At 33.6% G+C, this 26,081-nt stretch overlaps 1 protein-coding gene across 1 annotated transcript in view; it reads right to left on the bottom strand.

Moving 5' to 3' along the window:
- Window positions 1-26,081, bottom strand: part of LOC118188109 (cell adhesion molecule Dscam1-like) — a 637,201-nt gene that overhangs the window by 343,483 nt on the left and 267,637 nt on the right. Inside the window, exon 6 of the mRNA XM_085823338.1 lies at window positions 14,819-15,112. Within this exon, the coding sequence (XP_085679464.1) occupies window positions 14,819-15,112 (294 nt within the window). The remainder of the gene's footprint in view (window positions 1-14,818; window positions 15,113-26,081) is intronic.

Here is a 26,081-nt window from a genome sequence, read left to right as displayed (position 1 = left end):
TAATTTTGTTTAGTAAATAAATTTCGTCTTGCAATAGTTTAGTTTTGCATATATCTTATCCGGAGTTTCCGAATTTGGCCTCCTCAGTTACTTTAGCCTAGTTTAAGTTCTTCACATTATATATATGAATATGGAAGAAATTAGGTAAGGAGAAATACAGGGTGTCCATAACCGTTTGCTCCGAATGTGAAGCATGCTAATTCAGGACTGTGCACAGATAACAAATCATGCATTGAACCTCAAATGCTAAAACTATCGAAATTCATAAGAATATCGAAAATATCTAATAAACATTCATGAGTGCACCCATGGTAGCACACAAGATACCCAATGAGCGCTGAATCCAACATTTCTGGTATCATGATGTCAATAGCGTCTGCGATGCGCTACTGTAAGATCACAACAGGAATGTTATGTGGTGCACAGTGTCTGTAACATACCAAAGAAAGAAATCTGAGGGAAGGAGGTTATGTAAGGATAAATTTGTTGTGTAAATCTGAGTACTCCTTGGGTACTTAGCGTGCTACCAGCGGGACACTTATAAAAGTTTTTTAAATGTTTCTACATGATTATGAATTTCGAGAATTTATGCATTTGAGGTTCAATTTATGTGCGTAATCATGAGTTAACATGTTTTGTAATCAGTATAAACATTTATGGACACCCTGTATTATCTATCTTAATTTAAAAATTTAAAAAAAGAATTACAAATTACTCTTTTCTGTGTTTACTAAATATTTAGAGAGAAAAACAGATATGTAAACAAACCATGCTTATTTTACACTAATAATCATGGATATAAAAGTAAGGTTTCCCAATTAATCATATAATTTAAACACGGAAGTTTCTATCAATAATTATTCGAATTTTTTTCTTTCAGGATTTATTCTTTTATAATGGCAATATATTTTAGACGACTATAATTCCCTGAAATTCAAGAAAATTTGCTTATATTGCTATTATTCGCTATTATTGTTTGCAAATTTCAATGTAAAATTCATTCTTTCAGCATAAATAAAACATTTAATGATGGTGTTAAACAATATTAATTTTAGGATTCGTTATTATGTCCTCCAATGGATCAGAAGGTAAGCTTTGCTTCTAGCATAGAACCTCTGAATAATTTTCCAGACATATTATCATTGCAATCTTAGTTAACAGTTCAAATGCTATATCAAAAAATGATCCTTTAACATGAGAATATTCTAACAAATTTGAGAAAATTGATATGAATAGTAATAGCATTTGTAAATAACATAATTTTAGGAAATGCATTTGTTAGAATAACAGGGTATCATTAATGTAGTATTACGGAGCAGATTATGATGCAGTAATCATTATATACTTCTATCCATTGAGATAAGTAAAAGGAACCAATGTTAATCTCTGTTTGCTGATTTGAATTATTTAGACTGAAGGATATTATGAGACGAGAGGAGCATAATTTAATGCAGATGAAATTTTTTATGCCGGTGTATGCGGGAATAGTGGAATATTGACAAGGATTAACTTGAATATTGACAAAGGCAATAGTTGAATAATGACAAAGATTTACGTGAACTTACTTAGCAATAAGGTGACCTCATACAGTAATAAGAAAAACAAACATTCAGCGCTGCTTTTTTTAAAAAAAAGTCCTATTTTTATACAAAACATAGTATCGAAGTGCATAAAATCTTTCTTATTATTTTCACCAAACTAAGATATTAGAAGCATTTTGATTTTTGATCACAACAACAAGAAAATGTAAAGATAAATTATATTGGGATCAAAGTTAAAAATCGAAGTGTAATGCTAGGTTCTGTAATGCTGAGTTGTTTTCCAATGAATGAAAGACAGTTTCACACATTTTATTAATTCTAAATTAATTTTGGAAAAGTATTGTAATTTCAATCTAGGGATTATTGAATAAAATAATTTATATATGCTTCATTTATTCAGTAATTAATCCTATTAATATCATATTTTATAAAAGGTAAATCATGTTGATCCTTCTCTAATGCATGAGATAATATGCTTAAAATCAATCAAAAAGATTACAAATATCATAAAAGGAAGTAGCAAATATATGCATCATAGCATAAGTTCTATAATATTAATCTTCGGTATCTATAGTATTAATCTTCTTGAATGCATTAATTAAAAAATCTGAGTGGACACATTATGTACATTTATGCACATTTTTTGCTGCATTTCCTTTAAACTTATTTCCTGGAATTTCATTAGAGATATATATCTCATTCAATCAAGTCAGTTCTCACTTCTCAGAAAAAAAAAAAAAAAAAAAAAAAAAAAACATAAAATTTCAATACATCTTCATTAAAAATGAGAAATACAGAAAAACTTAAAACGCCAAATAGAGTTAAAAACGGCAAAAAAGCAGTTTTTAAAATTAAAATTAGAGTTTAAATTAATCAAAATTAGGCAGAAAAACATATTTTTTTTTGGTACACAAAACTTTTAACATCACAAAAACTTTGCAAACACTTTTGCAAAATGACACGGACGTTGGTGCAGAAACTGACTTAATTCACTATGTTGCTAAGTTTCAAATATAAACAAATGGCAACGTCGTTAAGATTAGTGGAACTTAAACAACTTTTAAATTGTCGATAACTCTACAACTAGTACATGCAGGCAAACTAAAGGCATAAAAACCTTAACCGGAAGATAAGAAAAACATAATTCAATCATTTTTAAAACAAAAATGCACAATTTACAAATATATAGGAATAAAGGAGCTGAACTCACTGAGCTGAGTAACAGTGTATATATATACACCTATATTTATATACTTTTGGTGCGGCCAATAGCAACTAAAATAGGAGGTGCACATCTACATGTTATAGCAGCCCTACATACAGAGTTTCAACGTTCTAAGACAATTCGTGTTTGAGTTATGCGAAATACATGCATATATACGTATGTACTTGCAAATACCACGAAAAAAAATCTCTTCTGAACAGATTTTAAATCAGTTTTATAATTCATTTGGGGAAAAAGAATCCTTTATTTTTTCCTTACGGTCACGCAAATACGTCGTTTAATTGCATTCGATAGCGATCAAAATGAATATTTTCGTTGAAATATGGTACCCGGAATTTTTCGTGATTAGAATACTTGTTTTGCTTCGTACAAGGAAGTAAAAAAAGGATTAATTTATATGTATATAGTAAAATGCTTACACAGACAGTTACTTTGAAGTATAGTACTCAGAGGTATATTTGATAAAAACAAAAAACAAAAAAAATATATCGAAATTATTTAGATGTGTTCAAACTCTTTCAGAGTTGCTAGAAGGAAATATGTATAAACATAGGAAAAGTAAATGTTGACGGAAATCGGGAAAATAGCTATTTACTTACAGAATTATAGCACATAAATTTCTGTAAAGTTTTACACATATCAGAGCACACATTTTAAAATAAGCGTAATATTTATAAATTTCAGGATAAATTTATTAATACGTAAAATAAAAGTATTTAATGGTAACAATGCATGGGTATTAATTCCTATCATTTATTATCATTATAACCAGTTAATTAATTTTAATTTAATCATTAATGAGTTAGGATTCGCTTTAGCAACTAAAGTATGGGTACTAGGTCCACAGAACTAAACATACGAAATATAAAATATAATCAATGTAAATCCGGCTAGATCAATAAGAAGTTGACTGAGCTCGGAGGAAACCCTCCAAAATTTATTCTAGTTTTAAACCTTTTTACGGAAGAAAGAAACGTCTTAAGGCAGCTATACAAGGAGAAGTGCACCTCGTCAGATGAGGCCAACATAGTATCAGCAGTTTTACATAAATTATGGGAATTTGAACAATTGCTTTACTCTCCATTTATGATCTTGTGTATTATAATGTATTAGCTGACTGAAAATATTTCTGCCCATTTCTTCACTGTTAATTGTCCCATAACGCACATTAACCTCCACTTCGAATTATGAAATATATCTAGTATCTAGGGCAGAGTATATAATACCTAGCTTATGATAGCGTTCGACGTAGCAGAAGTTTTAAGAGTACCTCCCAGACGGTTGAATGGTTAGGGGAGTTTACTGCGATACTGGAAGGCCTGGGATCGAATCCCGGGGAAGGCATGGCTGTAACTGTCCGTCCCTTCATAGGAGATAATGGAGGCCCTCCTATTAAGCGTTTCCTCAATATAGTTGCCTCCACTTCATGCCTTAGTAGTGGCCAAGCCTAAGTCGGCTAAGTGCTGGCAAATGAGCAAAAAGATAATTAATTAAATAGAAGAAAATCAAATGAAAAATACACTAGCTAAATAAAATGTTACAAATATCATAAAGATTGCGATGAAAAGAAACACATTTGAAACTACGTAGTTGAATGAGACGAACTGTAATTATTACAGAGAGAGGGTTTTAATGTGCGCTGTAAAAATTAAGACTGATGCTGTTAGAAAGAATATCACTCTTTATTTAGCATTCGGCTACTATTATTTAGCTATCAAAGGAGAAATCAAGATTTATAAGCTATTTAGATTTATTATCTGTCTCGCTGTGATCAACAGCAGGCTCCAGAATAGTGATAAAGTGGCTTGCTGGATCCCTGAGAACTTTAATTAAGCAATGAAAGGGGGAGGGAAGACTTTAACTGCAGAAGACAAAAATAATGCAGTAGAAGCTCTATGCAGGGAAACGAATGCTATAATCGATGGGATTGATGAAACGATCACATCGACTGTGCCAGTGCAGCCCATTTTTCACGCTTCTTATTCTTTGATGTCCTGTTGGTAATTGATTGGATACAATTTCTGTTTGTAAAAATGCTTCTCAACCAGAATATATATTTTTGTTCTTCCTGAAGAAATTTCATTTTTGTAATAATGGCAGTAATTGCATGGATCAGCAACTATAAAAATTTGTAAACATAAATAAATTTGCATTATGAAAGGCATACTATAATGCATATAATGATCTGCATTCCGAAAACATTGAAAGGAGTAATTTATGCAGTTATCTCCATAATTTTGATAGTACAATGCATTTTAGGTAATCTTCGTAATCACTAAAGAATGGTCTTGATGACTAAATTGTTTAAAATGACGCTGTATAGAAAATGTAATGTAATATGTGTAAAACATGAAGTACTTGAATTTATCTGCTATAATATTCCAATATATATACTATATGTAATTTAATATCATCTGGAACTGTGTAGTTTGTTTATTAGTACAAAGCATATTTTCACAGTTCTGTGCAGTGTCTTATTTTGAGCAAAGATGGGTCAGTTTCTTTGATCAACCCCAAATAAGCATTGCACCACAGCCATCTTGCTTGACGGATGTCTCATTTTGTGACTTTGCTCTTATCTAATATACTCTACGGAAGTTAAGTTGATCTAAGAAGCCACCAAATCATTCTGATAGATACTATCGCGCTGTCAGTTTCCCTAGCGAGTAAAAACGCATGTTTCACCCAAATTAGAGAAGTGCACATATCATTATGTTCAGTTTACACTTTGACAGCTTAGTCAATGTGTGTCATAACACCGGATGTGCGCCACCAAATATTGATCTTAGAAGTGATTACACCGCAACACGTATAAAGAAATGGTTGTTGTAATATAAATATTCTCGAGGAAAGATATAATTTTTTCGGTTGGTATTCAAGAAGTAAGTTTTAATTTGTGTATATTCTCATTTAATTTTCCAGCAAAATCCGCTGCGTTGGCATCAGGAGCAAACTCCGCTGCATTACTTCAAAAATTGAAATAAATTTTGAGCAGTACAATACAGAATCGCATGTTGTCACACTGTGTTCTACGTTTTCTCAATGCAAAGGACTTCCTAGTCCTGCTTAAATGATACATTTTGCAAAGATTTTACTAATTCAAAACGACTGACGATGGTTACAAGAAACTGGTACAATAAAACTGCCTGTTAACCAGCAGATGACCTTTGATGCAGAATTGAAGACGCTTGGTTTACATTATTCTAAAATGTCATCCAAACTCTCCTTCATACCATGACAAATTGTATAAGAGTTTCTATTGATGAAAGACACAGATGCTCAAAATAGTGATTTCTGCAAATTTTAATCCTGTCATTATTTCATCGTGATGTATTTGAAGAAAAAATAGGACTTTGATAAAAGCTTTCTGTTATAATGCAGCAGTGTATTCATTTGAATAAGATTTCCTAATAGTCAAGTGCTTCAAGCAAAGATGGGTCATCAAAGCATCAGGTCAAATTAAGTAATATTTCTTTCTCCTTAATAATGGAATAATGTTTTTAGTTAATAATAAAATAATGTTTTTGTTAATAGGTATCACTCTGTTGGTTCATTTTGATACGCTATCACATATTTCATTTTTGCCTACTAATGCCTGCAGAATGCAGCACTGTGATTATCTAGAACAGTTCAGGGCTACGATTTTAATATTGAAAAGATTGTTAGGTTTAACCCCAATTGAATCACTGTCCTAAATATAGGACATCCCAAAAAGGTTTCATTAAATGGAAAAGAAAAGTAAACAAATAGATAAACTTTTACTTAACTATAAATTTAAAATAGACTTAAGTTTCATATGCAGGCTAACTAATTGGCATTTCATAATTAATTTTATTAAAAATGACGCTTTAAAATTATTTATTTTTGAGTTGTTATGAAAATTAAAATTTATATTTTTTCTAAACAGATTTCTACACTTCTGCAGTAGATTTATGATAATATTTGTAGAAATAAAATCATCGAGGAAAATATTATTCTTTTCAGGTGGATTTATTTTTATTTATTTATTTGTATTTTATATGTATGTTTATTATGAACAAATAATTGTCCAATACCCAAATTTTGCCTTTCACCACTCCCCCCATTCATATATCACATTTCTTCACCGGTTAATCTCTACAACTGTATGTGATATTATATCTTCAGCCATCATGTGAAAATATTCAACTGGAGTTTTGATTGAAACCGTATTTAGAATATTTTGATGGTCGTGAAAAGGACGCAGCTTTCACATTTCTCAATTTGAATTTTTTGTGGGTGTCTTTCTTATTACTTTACAAAAGAAAAACGTCAGACAACGGACTAAATAGGATTTTCTGAGTAAAAGAAGATTCATCTGTGTGCTGTTTCCTTGGCAATAGTAGAAGCAAGTGTTACCAGTGTATAAAATAGGTAGGTAAACATTCTAAATACTAATTAATTCTAAATAAAACTGGAAAGTTTTTTTTTGACCTTGGGTTCGGGTCGTTCCTTTGTGGGTATTTAAAGCTGCGACGTCAAATGGAACTTTCCTATAGAACTGCACATGCGCTTGTTCTGTTGGGAGAAATCATCCCAGTAGTTGTTTTCCCGAAGTAGATCAGCTACTTTCCTCTTTATTACTTGAATGAAATTTTTAATTGTCTTTAAAAGATCAATGTTTGAAAAATGACAGGAAAATTTGTAGCAGTATCTTTTAATTATCCATTCTCCCTGAGCCTCATTCAATTAGTGATGAAGAACACATAGCTGATTTTGTCGCAAACTGCAACATATCATTTCCATGTAGCGAAGCTGAAATAGAGAATACTGCAGGAACTACAGGAATCTTATCAGAAAATTGTAAAGAACTTAGTTTTGAAGTGATTGCCCTTAAGTGGTAAAAATGGGAATCCCAATTCATGCTTCAAAAATCTGTGTCCTTTTCACAACCATCAAAATATTCTAAATATGGTTTCAATGAAAAATCCAGTTGAATATTTTCACATGATGTCTGAAGACATGATATCACATACAGTTGTAGAGACTAACCGGTATTTAAAACAAGCAAATGATCATTCTTTTAGTGTCACTGAAAGTGAATTCAAGCAATTCCTATGTGTCTTGATTTACAGTACCGATCATACTTCACCACGCTAAAAAATATATTGGGAAAATGCGCTCGAGACTGGTGCAACTTTAATGAGTCAAGCTACGCACAGGAATTGATAGAGTGATATCAAACGTTATGTTCATTTGAAATTACTCAAAAATTCGACCACTGTTAGAAAAAAATTCAATGTTGCCTTGAAACGCTTGGGATGTTTTCAGCGAAACTAAAAATCGTTGAAAGAACTGAGCGTTATTTTGGTAAGCAATGCTGTAAGATGTTAATAAAAATAAGCCCTTAAAATTCGGATGCAAATTATGAATGCTGATATCTTACGTAAGTTACCCTTTCAATATTATTCCTTATCAAGGTGATCGAAATGCTAATAACCTCTTTTTCAGCGGGATATGAAAAGAAAATTTTACAAGATATACATGGACACACTTTTCACATTTCGTTTGAGAGAAAAAAATAATTTTGTACGACTGGAATTGCACAAAAAATCGAATGGCAAAATATTTACTTTTGCCTTCGAAAACACTGAGTAAAATGGAATGCAAACAAAATAATGTAGTAGAATGGAAATATAATCGGGTCTTTGCTGACAAATTTGGTAGAAACAGCGTGAAAAACGAAGTGGAGAGCAGAGCAAAAAGGCGTAGGATGGAAAGTAGTGTTCACTTTTGTGTGACTTCATATAAAAAATACAAAAACGGGGTGGATTTATTTGACAGCCACGAAGTTTATTTTCACTATTTTTATTTTAACCTTTGTCTAAGAAAAAATTGGAACTTATCCCTTTAATTGAACTGCTTTGAAACAGCTTGTAGAGACATTAAGTATTTTTTGAAAGCAGCAAAGATGAAAAATGAGCAACGCCTTCGCAGAGAATCGAACCGCGGACCTCTAGAATACCGGCCCAGTGTGCAAAGCACAACACCACGAAGGCACGCCAAGAATGTGGGAGAAATACCTTATAAGCTGTCATAGCAGCATGGGAAAGTTCCAACCTATTTTGTACTGAGGAAACGCATGTCATTTAAACATTTCGAAAATCCATTACCGCAAGTTTTTTAGATGAGGCAATACCTAGGAATAACAGCAGACAACGTGGTTCGCTGCAAAACAATAGAGAACTGATCAGTATGAGCAGGGAATGCATATTGATAAAAAGTCCCGAAGTGCACCAGAGAACATGCCAGTTAAAAAAATGCAAGAAAAAACCAACACTATATAAAAATCATGCAATATTGGACTTTGTATTGATTGCTTTCCCTAATTTCATTAGTAATTGCCCCTTGTGTAAGTAAAGAGAATTATTTAAATTTATTAGTGTACTGAACCGTTCTCCTATTGATAGGACAGCATATAACTTAATAAACACAAAAAAATGCCTGAAAATTGAATGAAATATTATTTGAATTGTTTTACATGTGTTACTATACCATAATATTGATGTCCCTAAAGTGCTAATATTTTTCCGACGGAAATGTTTGAGAGTTGTCCTGTCAAAGACGGTCATCAAGGCGATTTTTCTCCCTTTAAATAATTGTATCAAATAAAATGTATTAGAATTAAATAACTAAGAGTATTATAATATTTCAAGATTTATACTTGAACGAAGGTGATGTAAAATTTCGACTTGTCGTGATGATCATCCCTGGAGGTATACATCACAAGCATTCTCCCGGGATGTTTAAAGAAAGTGCTTTTAGACATTGTAAACATGTAAACATACAAACTGTGAATTGACCGTACTTGTAGATTAGTGTTTAGGTTATATAAATTGTTAGATTTTCGTTCTGATCTGAGAATACTCAGAAAGGGTTTTCATGTAAGTTAATAAGAATTGCTTCTTTTTTCAATGCAGTTGTTCAGGTCAAGGAATTTTACAGAAATATTTTATTTTCGGATAGCGGAAGAAGGCATTATATTCACCTGCACGATCTGTATTTAAAAGTAATTACCAGTAAAGGTATACTTTTATAAATTTTATAAAATTATTTAGATTTAGTAGTGATACATTTCTTCTCATGCAATGATATCAAAAATAGTAAACCATAAGTTTTTAGTACAAATCCCTTTCGATTAAATTTATTACCCATACAAATAAGATTAGATAGTGAATGTACCACCTTGGAGAGTAAAATATCTAATTTATCTAATTTTCACGAATAGAGGTTTTAAATTGACATATAAAATCAAAAATGAATGCTACAAATGTTTTGTTTTGCGAAATATGTTTCTTCTGTAAATAATTTGTTCGCAGTAGCGCTACTGTCATCAATTATAAATCGCGGTTATTTGTTTAAGCATTATGTCAGTTTTTGAAATTTGTTTAATATTTCATTAAACTCAGTTATTGTTCATTACATTACTACATTCTCAGCATTTACCGATGGTAATGAATTTCGTTTTTATATTTAAACGAAATAAAAAAAGTTTTAATTATTGACAAGTACGAAATATTTGCTTGTAAGTTTACCGCGAAAAACCGCTCTTAATAAAGTTAGAAAAGAAAACATAAAAGCAGTGTCGGTAGTAATCACCACCCAAATCTATAATTTTCTGCCAAATTTTTGGTAGCTTTTCAAAGATTTCGGCCCAGAAATTTGGCGGCCGCCAGTCCAAAAACATGTCAACAGCATTTCGGACGTCTTGTGCAGAGCACCAGCAAGATGTAGCTGTAGGTTTGAAAAAAAGGTAGAAGTCCGAAGGAGAGATGTCGGGGCTATATGGAGGGTGTAGCAAAAGATCCCATTCAGCTCTGCACGGAGTTCAGCTGGTGAATGCAGACATGTGTAGTCTTGGCATTATCTTGATGGAATATGGCTTTTTTGCTCCGGAACTCAGGTCGACGTTTTTCCTTGACAGGAGCCTCAACACGGTCTAGCATCTGACTGTACACCTTAGTATCGAGAGTGTTACCTTTTCAAGGTAGTCTTTGTGGGTGATACCCACAGAAATCCCACCAGATACAAAGTATGAACTTTTTGTTAGTCAAAACTGCCCTTTGCGACGCTGCCGATGGGCTCACCGGGTGAACATCAGTCCCCTTTTCGGGCTGTGTTGTTGAAGTAAATCCACTTTTCATTCATAAGTGACGATCCAGTCCAGAATTTCGTCCTTGCTTTGGTATTATTAGTGCAGACCCGAACACGTCTGTCCTTATCTGCGTGAGTGAACTCATGCGGCACCCAGGGGTTGAACTTGTGCGCCAAGCTTATGCGATGCATAGCGCAACTAATGGACATGGCACTAACGTCTAACTCCTTAGCAAGCTCTCGAATGGTTTCATAACGATCTTCTTCTACAAGTTCTCGCAGGCGAGCCTCATTAACATTGGTAGGCCGGCCGGAGCGCTCTGCTTCTTGAATGTCCATGACCTTCATGTGTCATATGACCTTCAGTACCATATGATAGAACATTAGTGCCTAACCTTACACATATTTTTGTTGACATGCTGTGGCTAAATGTTTGCAGCAGAACAGGAAGCAAATGATGGTTCTCATTTGGTAGCGTTATAGATCGATTTCAGACACCTTGAACTTAATGATAACGATATTTTATTACAAATTTCGTAAAACAGTATTCTAAATCAAGTTCCTTTCTTTCAAATGCCAAAACATCATGTGACAAAATACTGATTAAACAAGCCAACGCGAACTGTTTACACAGACAATATTTGCAATGGCGACAAACTTTCGTTAAAACCCTAAAAGAAAAATTTACATTCAGAATGTAAATAAAAGTAGATATCAGAGATCAAGAAATACGACCAAATTTTCATTTTAAATACCATTTCTTTAAATGTAGATAATTATACGTCTTTTATCTCTAGTAAACTTTCTAAAAAGATCTGGATAAGGTTTATAATGAAAAAATAATGTTTCATCCGTCAGTTTTAACCATGCATTTAGGCATATATCATTTTCAGTCTCCGTAGATTGTAAATTTTTCTAGGTAATCCAACACAGCTTTACAAAATCAAACACGTAGTTATAACAAGGATACTTTTATTTGGAATTACGAAAAGAATTCATGATTATATTGCCAATATGTAAGAGTAAAAATAGCAGCTTACAGAAAATGAAATTCAACTTGACAAATGATTAGACTTATGGTGTATTGATTTTTAAATTGTTTCCTTAATTTAAATGAAAATGGTGTTTAACTCAATGTAATAGAATTTTTAATAGGTTGGAATTAACTTTGCAATTTACAATTCAGTTATTTATATAATGTTAAGCAAATTTACCATTGAAACCCAAGGACTATTCTCAGTGCACTTTCTAGCAAATAGCTGCATGATATTTTTAATCATGCCACTAAAAAACATGAATTGATGTCATATTGAACTAATGCAAGGAAACTAAATTAAATGAAATTATTCTGATAAATACTTCATTATTTCTGAACTAGAGAGGCAAAACTTAAATACCAGAATTTTTTATTATCCCCGTCTGTATCTTTATTTTTTTTTTTGTGTGTTGTTTTTCCACTCCATATGCGAGAATACGGCTGGAATTTTAGGCATTAGGAATCTTCTTTAATTGGACTTATCACTCTGTAAATAAATCTTGTGTTCCACGGTCTTTAATACTTCAACAGATTACACAAGTGGTTTCGCATTAAAAGCAACAACTGCCGTAAGTGTACCCAGATAATTATGTTTGCCAAAAGAAAGAAAAGTATGTTTCCCTGTAGTTGGAGCTATTCCAGGGTTTTTTGGACAATTACTGTACAGATGATACAAAATTGCTCTCAGTTGCCTGTTTCTATCCAGTTAATCGTGGCTTGGAATGTCAAAGAAAAGGAAATAAACCTTGGTCTATTTGGTCTAACTTCTTTTCAAACGCTCACTTACTCTCCTGTAAATCTTCGTTTTGCTCAATGCAAACTAAGTATAAAATGTGGGATGAAAATATATATACAGAATGCAAATTTGAATTAGATGGGATGTAATACTAGAATCTAAAAAAAAATATTCAAAAACGCTAAAGAACGTTTTTAGTTCTTAAGCCTCTCAGATAGACAGGCGACCATCAGCAAAATCTTGGATAATGTACGATCAGTTAAAACATTTCTTGTGCAATTTTGAGGAATATTTTTACTTCCTTTTTTCGAAGGAAGCATTGTAATCGGAAAAAATTTCGGGTATCACATTTCAACGAAAATATCCATTTCAAGTGCTTTCGAAACCATCTAAACGATGTTTTGCATGATATCTGCACGTACGGGCAGAAAATCCTGCGTATATTAAAAATATAGAATACCATTCCTCGTATCAAAAAGGAATACCTTACCTGCATAAAAGAGCTTTGCATACCCGCAAATTTTTATTCCCTTAAATTTCGTTTTCAGACGGACATTTTTTCAATTTAGGAGCTATTACATTTTAATTGCAATACTATGAAATCTTCGCAAATCCGGAACATATTTACGCTGTATAAACAGCAGCTATACAAAAAAATACCATGAGAAAAGTTCCGTACATTAATAAAAGTTAATTAAAATGAACACTTTGAAATTTTCATTTTCTTTCTGATGAGACATATATATTCTTTTAATATTATATAAGTAGTTTACTGCAAACCTAATCTCAGCTTGGGACAGAAAATATTTAGGCTCAGTGCGTTTTGTTTGAAACTGGCAAAATTGTTTAGCTAACATGATTATTTTAGTTTTGCATAAAAGTAATATGTCTTAATATAAAATATTACATTGATACAGCTATAGCTCTCTGACTGATGTTAAATGATATTAATCTGAAATAAATTTGGGACATAGTTTTCCACTGGCATCATTTGGTTTCGAAAACCGTCCACAAATTTTTGAAATAGATCTTGATAATTGAAATATTCTGAGCGTATAATTCTGTGATTGAGCTTTCATCTTTTCTATTTAGATTCAGAAAATGCGATAAAATTGCGTATTAATAGCTTAAAGTTATTTAGTGTGAATAATTATGACGTGGTTTACAATAAAGCTGAATTGATAATGAATGACTAGTATCTCTAAAAGATTCATTTATGATTAAAAACGACATTTATACACATGAAAGAGAACTTAATTAAACTCTTCATTTAAAAATGAAGTATTTTTCTTATTATGACCAGTAATATAAGAGGATAATATTGAAACTTATTATAGCTGGGATTGCATATAGAGCATGATGAATCGTTTCACTCTATTGTAAGCATATGCCTGACTAATGCATGTGGCAATATAGCAAATTTGAATTACAGTTTTGTGCTGCAAATAATGTAAGGAGAATTATGTGTTAGCATGCCGAAAGGAACTAGCTAACGATGGTAAACTTTATGAATACTGACTTTAAATAATTTACTGCTAGGTCTGTCAGTACAGGAAAATTACAAAGAACTCTGACTTCAATTTCAGGCATGTATCTTTCATTTCCTTTGACGGATTTAGTCTGTTTACAGTAAAAATAGAAAGCAAAAAAATATGAGACAAACACGGTGCCTCATGTCCTCTGACAAAACAGTATCACGTAATATGGGCTGAATGCGTCTTGTGATTAAAGAGGACAATCAGGTGATTTAAGTGGACATTTCTGAATATTGATCTGAGTTTATTTCTTCATGATTATGGCAAAGCGATTATCTATCTAAGAGGATGGATGCCTTCGTGCAAGACTTTCTGTGGGAAACAAATTGATACTTATGTATGTTACACTTGATGAAATCCCCCAAAACTGCAGGCCCGTTCATCAGCAATCGAACCCAGGCCGAAGAACGAGTGTTTGGCTACTTTACCGCTAGACTATTGGCGAGTCACGAATCTGCGTCACTTTCTAAAGATCTTCTGGAATCATCTGGCTCTTTAGAAGTTTCATAGAAGATGTATTGTTCATATAATGGCAACGTTGATATTACCAATGCAGCTGTTGCCTACGAAAAATGCTAATATATTTTCCAGCAGTATTTATGATTCTTTCCTAAACTCAAATGTACCACATACCTTCCACAACGAGTTCTGTTTCCATTTTGTCTTCTCCCATTGTATTACTGACATAGCAAGTATATTTTCCTGCATGCGAAGGCTGTGTCTTTTCAAAAATCAGAATTCCTCCTTCTTGTCGAACTGATGATCCTAATCCAGGCATATTTAGCTCATCCCCGAAATGCTTTCTCCACCTATAATTTGGAATTGGATAGCCTTGGGCAACACACGCTAATGTTGTTCTTTGTCCTGCTCGAGTAGCGACTCGTATGGAACGTCTTGTAATCCTTGGTGCCTGGCTATGATGTGGATCTGAAATACAAAACGTCTATTAATCACAATGGTACTGTATGTTCAAAACTGCATTGAATTATCATTATAAATGTAAGACATTTTTTTGAAAAACATACATATTTTAAAAGACATGAAAATTTTATTTCAAAGGAATTTAAACATTTAAAGAAATCAAGGTTTTTTTCCCTTATACAGTCGGAAGAAATAAAGGTATAAATACTTACTAGTTAAGATATAAAAGATGAGTTTACTACCTTTTCATTTTATTAAAGGCTTCCGGCATTTTTGGCCTCGGCCAAAAATGGACGCTATCTCCTCTGGCTTTAATGCCAGTTTTTTTTTAATATTTTTACTTATGTTTTTCCTTTTCAGGACGAAAATAGAGTGTTAAAGACCCTCGGATCTTACACCACTTAAATAAGTGAAAACCTAAGACCTAAGATCTAAATGGTAAATAAGACACAATAACACGCCGAACAAATACTAATTCGGAAGTCAAACAACAAAAATCAGCGTTATATTTTCAAATTTTCACAGGACTAGTTTCGATGGTTTTACCGAACCACCATCGAAACTAGTCCTTTGAAAATTTGAAAATATAACGCTGATTTTTGTTGTTTGACTTCTGAATTAGTATCTAAATGGTAACCTACGCAGAGAGAGAATTCTGCAAATATATAGATACATATGATTTAAATCTTTTACGTAAAATGATGTAAAATCTTACGTAAAATAAAATAGACTCTTTCTTGCTTCCTTATTTGGCAAAGAACTGGTTCCAGTCTGCGGCAATGCGAATTTCATTGATAAAGTATTGACTTCTCAGCAAATACTTCGAAAGAGAATTCGAATTTGGGTCATTTTATATGTTTTATGTTTAGATGAGAGTTTGGGAATTAATTTTACTACTTTCTTAATATTAAATGTATAATTACGATGTAAACTTTACACTGAATGAATTAAAACAGCGGTAATCTTTACATGTGTATTTTTACTTACCTTCTTCATTCTTTTATATAATATCTTATAAAGAAGTATTTTAAAAATGCGAAGAAATTGGTAGCTAGATAAAACATGAAAATGTCTTTAAATTTCTGAATTTAATTAAAAGTCTTAACGCAATTTATTTTTTAATTCCAGATGTATACAATTTTAAGAAAATTTTTAATTTATTAAGGAAAAAATATGTTACTATCTCCGAAAGAATGTAGTTCTTTAAAACTATGTGCAATAGCAGAAATTACCGTTCAAGATGAAAATTGTTTTTTCTGCAGGCACTAGGTATATTCAGGCTTTGGCCATTTACTAAGGCCAGAAGCTGTGATTATTTTAATACGGATGCTCCTAATAGACGGCACCCGCTACTTCGTATGAAGGGACAGACAATTCATAAGTTAATTTCTTCCTCTTTTTCTGTATGTGTTCGTGGTGTCAAGATTTCGAACCTCGGCGAAACTATTGCTAATTTTTCATATCTCCTGCTTCCAAAAAATAAAAAAAAAACCCTAAGGACTCTACAGTGGAACCCAAACTAAAAGGTGGTGGATGATGATTCTTCACCACCAGAATTTGGCGTTTGAGTCCCCTAATCCTCAGTCTCGCTTTAAAAGAGGGCGTATATAAAATAGTGTCTCCTTGCTGTATGCTTTCGTGGTATAACGGCAACACGTGGGGCGTGTTCGAGAGATCCAGGTTCGAGTACTGGTGAGGGCATTACTCATTTTTCACGTGTCCTGCTTCACGATATCCTAATTTACATTCATGCCTTCTCCTGGATTCGAAACCGGGACCTTTAGTACGGTAGTCAGAGTTACTAACCACTTTCTAGCCTGAGCGGCAGATGAAACATTTAAACTCATTCAAAAACATTTAAAATTCTCATTGAATTTTCTGTACAGGATCGCCGACTTGATTTAAAATAGCTAATGAGAGAAATACTGGTTACATCGCTTAAAATGTTTTTCTGGTTTGAGGGGATGGTATTTTCTACTAGGAATAAGTTTATATGACTTTCCTCTCATGAATGTAAATAAGACCCAATTACTTTAAATCAGCACTCAAAAACACATTTCTTCCGATTGTCAGATAAACCAAATGAGCTTTTTAGCATTCAAATAATCCAATCTAGTTCATTCTTATCAAGTTTGCTTGTTCTGGAAAATGATAGATATTATATACAAAACTTCAGAGATTTTACAATAATCTGTAATATTCTCTCGATAATAGAAAACCAGCCAATAGACATTTACTCTTGAGATCACAATCAAATTACTACTCGTAACCTTTCTTAGTATAACAAAAAATGCATATTTCTTTTTTATTTTTGACCTCTGCTAGAGTCCTTTATTATTTTACTATTTTTTTGTTATGCACAGCTCCTGGAACTGCAGAATAACAAGCAGATTTTCGAATAGCCTCATTATTCCTGTTCTTTGTGAGCCCGCCAGAGTCGCAAAGAAGTCAGAAGAAGTGGTTACGCCCCAGTCGAATTTATTACGAAAGAGGAGATATTTCTTGGATGCACTTTCACTTCCTCTTGAATATTTCCTCTCCCTTACCCGAAGACGTTTCCCAGCAGGGAGTCTCTGGAGGATACGATATTAGGGATCAAGAATACTGGGAGAGAACACAGGAAGAAGGCTTACATAGAAAGCTTATTACCATGCTTATTACAGGAAAAATGTAAGAATATTAAAATAAGATATGTTTGTACACATTTCGTCATATCTTTCTTCAGCTTAGAAAAATAAGTATTATCATTCCATAGCTAAAACATAATTAAATTATAATACTTAAATTATGAAGTGCACGTTTTTATTACTTCAATCTCCTATAGATAATTATCTGTAAAAGCACCCATATTTACTGAAAGCATAAAGAAACAGTCATATAAAAAATATTATCATTTTTTACAAGGTTGTAGAGACAAAACGATTTTTTGAAGCAAGAGATGTAAAAATTAACAATGCACTTGCCGGTGCTCAAACCTGGAACTCTTGTATACGTGCCGAGTGTCTTATCGTTACACCGTGAAGGCATGCAGAAACGAAGGAGAAAATACCTTATATACGTCCTTTTTTAAAGAGCGACTGGGGGATTAGGGGACACAATGACCAAAAAATGGTGGTGAAGAATCATCATCCACCACTTTTGTTTAGTTCGTGTGCCACTATAGAGTCATTAGATTATTTTTAGGATGTCAGAAATCTGAAGAAATGTGCATTGTCCTCTCCGGGACGTCTAAAATACGCGCCGAGTGTGCTAACTGTTACAACAGAAAGGCATGCCGAAAGGGGGGGAGAAAATACCTTAGAAGGTGAATCAATTCTTTAACCTGATTGAAGCCATAAAATATGTATTGCTTCTACTACCAAACTGTCTAATTTCGATATCAAATTGAAACAAATTGACAACAAAAAAGAAACAGAGAGTTGCATTTTCAGTTTTTATAATTCCAGCAAAACTATTTTCACGGAAATACTTCTTTATAATTTCGAAATCGAGACAGTATAGTGGTTACTTGAGCCGACTGCGATACCAAAGCTCCCAGGTTCGAATCCCAGAGAAGGTGTGGTTGTAACTCTCCGTCCCTTCATAGGAGTCAAATGTGACCCACATGTTAGGTGCCTCCATTATAAAGTGACCACCACTTCTGGCCTTAGCTGTGGCCAAAAAAAGTCGGCTTTGTTAAAGTCGGCTGAGGACCCGCTATTGGTTTAAAAAAATAACATTTCGAAATTGTCAGTTCGTTTCCTTTGTAAAAATTTTCAGAATGTAAACAGTATTTTCTTAAATGTGCATTCTGATAGCCTTTTATATTGACTGTAAATCTGCATTGTAATTTCCGGAATAGAAGAGTTTTTCGTAAAATTTCCAGTGGTATTAATTTCGGTCCTCTTCCTCTACTTTCCAGAGTCTACCGGTCCTGGTGGGTTCGCGCTTAGGAAAAGCTCTTTTCAAGAGACAAAAGGAGCATAGTTGAAATGTCTTCATTCAAACGTCAGGGGACTTCGCAGGTATATGTTGAAAAGCTATATAAGCAGTATCTGCATCAGTCTTCCTTTTCTTCGAGAAGGCAGTGGTACTTTGCGACGTATGACTTGTTTCTTTGGCTTGATTCTTTGAGTTTCAAGTTTGACTCTTTAAGAGTCATTGGGATAAGGAAATGGAATTTCTTCTGTAAATATTAAACGCTCTCTTGAAGTAGGTTGATTTGATTTTAATATTATTATTCCCACTCTCAATAAATAGACCTATTTTTTGTTGCAGTTATTTAGGTAAACCCATGCTTGATCAAGGGTCACAATGTGTCTCCATTTATCTCCTATTACCCTCCTGTTTTCAAACAGGGTTCTACAAATTACAGTAACTCCTTAGCCTCTTTTTAAATTTGGTTATTTCACCTTTCTGTCTTAAAAGTAGTAACTTGACTATAATAATATCTTGCTAATGCATAATTTCAAAATTAATTTCTGTCATATGTTTCTTATATAACGCTCGTGACATAATAATTACTTTTAGGCAAAGTGACTTTTAACAAAATCAACTTTAAATTTTGCAAACCAAAATCTTACTTAAGTCGTATTTTTTTAAATATTAATGCATAATATTTATGCCTCAATATTTGCTATGGATAGTACGTCCTTGTTATATGTACTACAGCTTTGTAATAATAGAAATAAAGAAATGTGAAGGTAAAATTATTATTCTGTCTTGGTTTATTGGTTTATTTAACTATGGCAGAGCATGCTAAGGCTATCGGACTAGGCAGATGGTTTCGTGAAGGACTTTCTAAGGAAAGTAGCTAGTATTTACTATTATCTATATATGTAATTTGCATTTAAATACAGGTGTAAATTTCTATGTAACTGTGATCTACATTTAAAAACAAATGCGACTACCTAAGTATAATGTAAATAACCAGTTGTACATATATGTTATCGAAAAAGCATCTGTGCTTATTGCATTTAAGTACGTTTCTGCATCTGTATCCTGTTGCGTGTTTTGCAAAGTAAAAAAGTAACATTTGTAAAGAGGATAATAATGTAATTTGCAAAGAGACAAGGTAGAAGTCCTTGCAACTGAGTGCAAGACATACATTTTTATTAATATTAGCCAAATTGTTATATGATCTTCCTTCTCTTCCTGGAAATTTAGTAAGTCAAGATATAGAAGATTACTATATCTTGACTACCAGAATGTTTTATAACCTGTAGGTTATCATTTCTGCGTCAATATGTTCAAGTAAAAGAGAATGTAATTAATGGAACTAGATACTAAGGATTCTGTTAAAAAATATTTTTATATGGAGAAAAATGCTTAGGAATATAACGAGACAGTTAGATTTCCAGATGAATAGTTATTCTATGAACTCTAACTAAAACCTTTCGGGCCATTAATCATTTCCCTTTTTTAAATAATTAATTATTTCACTGTGCTTCAGCTTTCCAAATAACGAGTGTACTGTGACTTACAAACCCTTAGAATATATACTTTAATTGTATATTATTTCTCAAGTAGTTTGTTTATATGCGCTTTTCATCCAGTTAGAATTCTTTGATCAATAAAAAGATAAGCAATAAGTTCAGTGAATAAAAATCAGCATTCTGTGAATACACTTCTTTCCCAAACTCGTGTTCATTTATCATGGAAGCTCTCTTTAATTGATAAAAGTAATTGGAAAATAGATCAACGAAAGCTCTGTACGAGCCTCTGCAAAAGAATGCGAAGTGTATTTATTTTAAAAAAATGAAAAACATCTTTAGTAAATATGGTGAAATAAATAACGAGTATTATAATTAATTTAGATTTTTGTAAAAATTATTATATTTTCATTTAAAATTCATTTTTGCTGCTCTTTCAACAGTGAGATTGTGTTATCTAAACACGTTGAAGTTAGAGCCCGACATTTAACCATTTCGTGAAATTGCTTAGTCTAATGAACCTAACCTAAGCTCGAAATAGAGAACGATTTATCAATACTTATCCCAATGTTATAAATTTTGTGTAATGTAACATGAAAGGCTTCATGAAAAGGGAAGCTCAGCCGGAAGAATATGATTACAGGGCCAAGTCTATTGAACATTCTGGTAAATTGGCGAGATATCGCCAAGCTGGCGATGGTTTCCGCGACTAATCTTTTAGCCAAATCGCCAAAAGCCGTTAAGTTTAGTGACCATTTGGCTACATTTTGTTTCAGTCCCTGTGTAACTGTAATTGGTACTTTAATAATCCTATAGGTAACTGCAACAGTTTCCGGCAAGTAGATGTAACTTTCACCTTATATGCCTTCCAGTAATTTCGAGAAATCGAAGGTCTTGAAAATTCCTCGGTGGCCGGGAGAAAACTGTACAAGGCCGAAATCATCAATTCTCAGTTTTCTAGTTAAAAGTCGACTTAGGAGTATTGAGATATTTCCATGTGAACTTCGCTCTATAGAGACGCTTTGCATTGCATTGTGTTTAACATTCTTAGTAGTTTGAAGTGGTAACTATTGATTGTGCTCTAGCATACTGAGAAGAGCTGTACAAGTATTTTCGAGGAAAGATCCAGAACCGTAAAGTGTTTCTTTTCGTAAAAAATTATCAAGTTGTTACCGGTTCTGTGTGAATTCAATCCAATACGAACCCGAACGCACGTAAAAATAATATCATTGGATGGTCGCAATACTCGCTGGGCTCAGACAGCTATGCAAACTAAACGGCAGGCGTCTGATTTTATGTATAGGAAATTAATCTTAACCGTAAACGTAATGGAGCCTTGTAAAACATGCACTATGATTTTTGCTTCTTGCTTGTTAGAGACGATTGTCTCGTTCATTCCGTCTCGACCTCGAGTTAAAATTACATTTTGACCTCAGATTTTTCGATATTTAAGATAATTACTATACTGTTGTAACCTGAGTGAAGACTTGACAGAAAGGCAAGTAGCTTGTGCTTGTAAATTTCTAACAGAAGAGTTCGTTTTTAGTTTGTTATCATTTTAAGTTTCATTTTAAGTTTCGTAACTACGAAACGAAGAAGCAAATATAGTTAGTTCTCTTGCGTTTTATACTTGAGTCGTACTTTGTGGTCTTAATGAAGTAATACCAGGGTGGTTACTTGGTAAGCTTTCGAGTAACTTCTAAAGCTACTTTACATCATAAAAGTTATATTATGGCGTAAGTCTGAGACACACGATAATTCAGCAGTACTTTGAGATTTGGCCATATTTGCTGGTCAAAACTAAAATTAACCGGCCAGATGAGGATGTAACTATATTTTTTCCCTAGCTTCAGTTGCAGAATAGATAATAATATTATCTATGTAATATTAAGATATAAATTAATAATTACAATACACAAAATGCATATTTTGAATATAACAAATAAGTTATTTAATTATTTATTGCTTACAATTATGTAATTATAAAAGAAACACGCATGAAAAATCTGAAAAAAACTATATGTATCATTTTTCAAAGGACTGTTAACAAAACGCAGGTCAGATTTGTAAGGATCTTAAGTTTTACTAACGTTTATTTTATTTTAAATCTTTACTATCACTTCTTATTTTCTACTTCCGGCCAGAATTAAAAGCGTTAACTTATTTATGCAAAATTTGTCTGGCGAACGCCAAGTACTTAAGTTGTGGCTTTTTGACAAGCGAGAGAGAGGAAGAGGTTAGTCGAAGCAGGCCGCTTACCTTAGCAGTTTTACTCAGTTGCTGGTTGCCTTCCAGGCCAGAGGTTTAATCCTCGTGATAATTTTTAAACGTATTGCAGTGTTAACAGTTCTATGTACTACATACGGCTTCCTGTTAATATAAGGCCAATCTTCCACGTAGGCCCTTGTTTATTATTCAAAAGTTAAGTTAGAGTTTAGTTAAATATTCTTATATTCTTACGTTCAGACCACAAGTAGTTGGTCTCTGTATTCCGAAGTACGGAAATTATTGTAAAGAGTGAAAAATAAAGGGTTTTGTATACCCTTCTTGTGTATCTTGTCTACTTATCTTCAGCTGCCCAAGCAGCTGAAGATGATGGTTCGGTAAAACCATCGAAACTAGTCCTGTGAAAAATTTTGCAAATTAACGCTGATTTTTGTTGTTTGACTTCTGAATTAGTATTTATTCGGCGTGTTATTGTGTCTTAATCTTGTCTACTTCCCACAGTTATTGAACATAGCTTTAGTAAGCTCCCTGTTCCGAGTCAGGTCTGTGCATGTTCCCAAAGAAAGTAAGACGGAACATTGAACCTGATAGTGGCGCCCAACGAAGAAGAATAACCATGGCCGAGTTTCAAGAAGAACCCGTGCTGCCTGCAGAAGCGGCTCAGAATCCAGAAATGCCAGCTGCCGCCCTCGAAGGATTTGGTTACCTCGTCCAGACCATGCGCTCTTCGATGAAACCAGAAGCAACATTTAATGGAAACTCACCGGTATCAAGTTTTTTGGAAAAATTGGATGACCACTTCATGCTCTACCCCGTGCACGAATTTCAAAAAGTTACCTTAGCTGCCAGCGCTTTGAGGGCCCAAGCGCTTAACTGGTTCAAATGTATAGACAGAAGTCTCTTGGGTCAAGCAGGAAGTCCCACCTATACTTACGAAAATTTCAAGACTGCCCTAGTAAAAGCCTTCCCTGTCGTAAGGGATCGTGCGAAATTAGAAACGGAACTTTTCAGCATATATCAGCAAAGAATCGAAAATCTCTCAAGCTTTATTTTAAGAAAAATTCACGTCTTCAAACTCTTGTATGGAAACCGTCCGGATCCTGAGATAATTCAAGTGATTTTGCCGAGGTTACTTCCCCAAGTGCAAGACTTTATTAAGAAATCCGACTACACTGGAAAAGTTATTTGAGCTAGCAATCCAGTTTGAAAGTAGAAGAACGGCGGACATTGAAAGAAGACGCCAATATCAACAACGAAACCAATTTGGTGCGCCAAGACCACAGCAAAGTCAAGCACACGGCTACAGAAGCAAAGCGAATCAGTGGGCAAAGAAACCCGAGCATTCTAAAACAGCCGGCGAACGTCGACAGTTCAATAGCAACCCAGGAAAAAAGTCTGAAGGCCAGTGGAAAAAGAAGGAAAGCATGGAAACAAAAAAGGATTTAAACTAAAACGGATTTCTGCTGACGGGAGGGTGCGGAAATCCGAAGGCCATAAAACCCCTCTTCCTACAAGTTAAATACAGTAATGGTGAAAAATTTGACTCTTCCGAAGATTGAAGTGTTGGTGAATAATATCTCAGCCACCGCACTCCTGGCTACAGGCGCGCAGTGTTCCTGTGTGGCAGATTTTTTTAGGAAGTATTTTCGGAAATACCGCATATATAATTCGGATAATACGACAGTGTTAGCGGCGCAAGGAGAAAGATGTAAGTGCATAGGTAAATTACCACTATACATCCGTATCAAGGACAAACAAGTAAAGGTTATGTTTTTCATAGTAAAGAATCTGCAGGCACATATTATCTTAGGAATAGATTTTCTTTCAGAGGCACAAGCAACGCTGGATTTTAATGAAGCGTCCCTTAAGCTGACGATGAAACCAGTTCGTGAAGAAAAGGCTGAACCGCCGGTGTTAAAACTTGACCACCTGCCTAATGAAGAGCAACGAAGAATCTGACAAGTGGTAAGTGAATTTGCTTTGTTATTTAGTGATATTCCAGGATTTACACAGGGAAAAACTTATCCCCAAGGTTAATAAGATGGGCACTCAAGCTACAAGAATATAATCTGGTAATCAGGCATAACCCCGGAAAGGAAAATATCGTAGCAGATGCCCTATCCAGAATTAAAATAGATGAAGAAGGTAATACTGTAAAGGTGGCAATGCTCACAGCATGTACAATAAATTCCCGAGAAACTGTAATAACCGAACTGGGTAAGGATCCTGAGTTTGGAAGCATTTATGAGTATTTAAAGGATCCTGAAAATTTTAGCCACCAAGATATTGTGGCGATAAGAAATAGGGCGGCCCATTACGGACTAATAGATGGTCTATTATTTTATACAAAAACTACAAATTCCAACAACGAATTTCGACCTGTTATCGCAGCTAGTCTTAGATTAAATATCCTGCAGGAGTTGCATGACAGCTCTTTAGCTTCTCATGCTGGTATTCGAAAAACTATACAACGCGTACGCGAGGCAGTCTATTTTCCTGAACTGCAAAAGTTAACAAGTGCGTATGTCCAGTCCTTCCCAACATGTCAAGCAGTTAATTATATTAATTTCCGCCCGTCCGGGTTTCTAAATAGTATTAAATCCGAATTTCCAAATGAAATAATTGGCATCGATTTATTGGGCCCTTTTCCAAAAAGTCAGTTAAATAAAAGTCGCTATCTCCTTGTTATGGTTGATCATTTTAGTAAGTGGACCGAAATTGTTCCCTTAAAACGAGCCTCCGCGAAATTAGTTACTGATTCTATTTTAAATAAATATATTTTAAAATACGGGGCGCCCCTAAAAGTTATATCGGATAATGGTCCTCAATTTGTAAGTAATGTATTTAAAGACATGTGCCAAAAACTGGGCATACGTCATTTAAAAATGGTCCCGTATCGGCCGCAATCAAATCTAGCGGAACAGGTCAATAGAAATATAGTGAAAATTATCCGTAGTTATGTTAAAAATTTTCATAAAAGTTGGGATAACTATGTCAACGAATTTGCTTTCGCCCTTAGGACCGCAAAACATGATACAACGGGCAAAACTCCTGCTGAGTTATTTTTAGGCAGAAAGATTATAACGCCGTTAGATAAATTATTTTATGTGCAACAAAGAGCCCCAGAATTTAAAATGGGTGATATAGAAAAATTAATTAAAGAAGCAAAAAAGAATACTGAAGTAGCACAGAGAAAACAGAAGCTTTATTATGACATGAAACGACGGGGAGTAACTTATAATGTAGGGGATGAAGTGTTAAAAATTAAGTATTCACTTTCTTCAGCACCAGAAGATAAAACTACCAAATTTTGTCCACGATTTGAAGGACCATATGTC

Source organism: Stegodyphus dumicola, chromosome 9 (genome assembly GCF_044657685.1).
Source record: "Stegodyphus dumicola isolate Sdum_Otavi_A_Nest chromosome 9, ASM4465768v1".
NCBI classification, from domain to species: domain Eukaryota; kingdom Metazoa; phylum Arthropoda; class Arachnida; order Araneae; family Eresidae; genus Stegodyphus; species Stegodyphus dumicola.
Note: the sequence above shows the minus strand (reverse complement) of the source record. Positions and strands in the feature narration are given on the sequence as shown.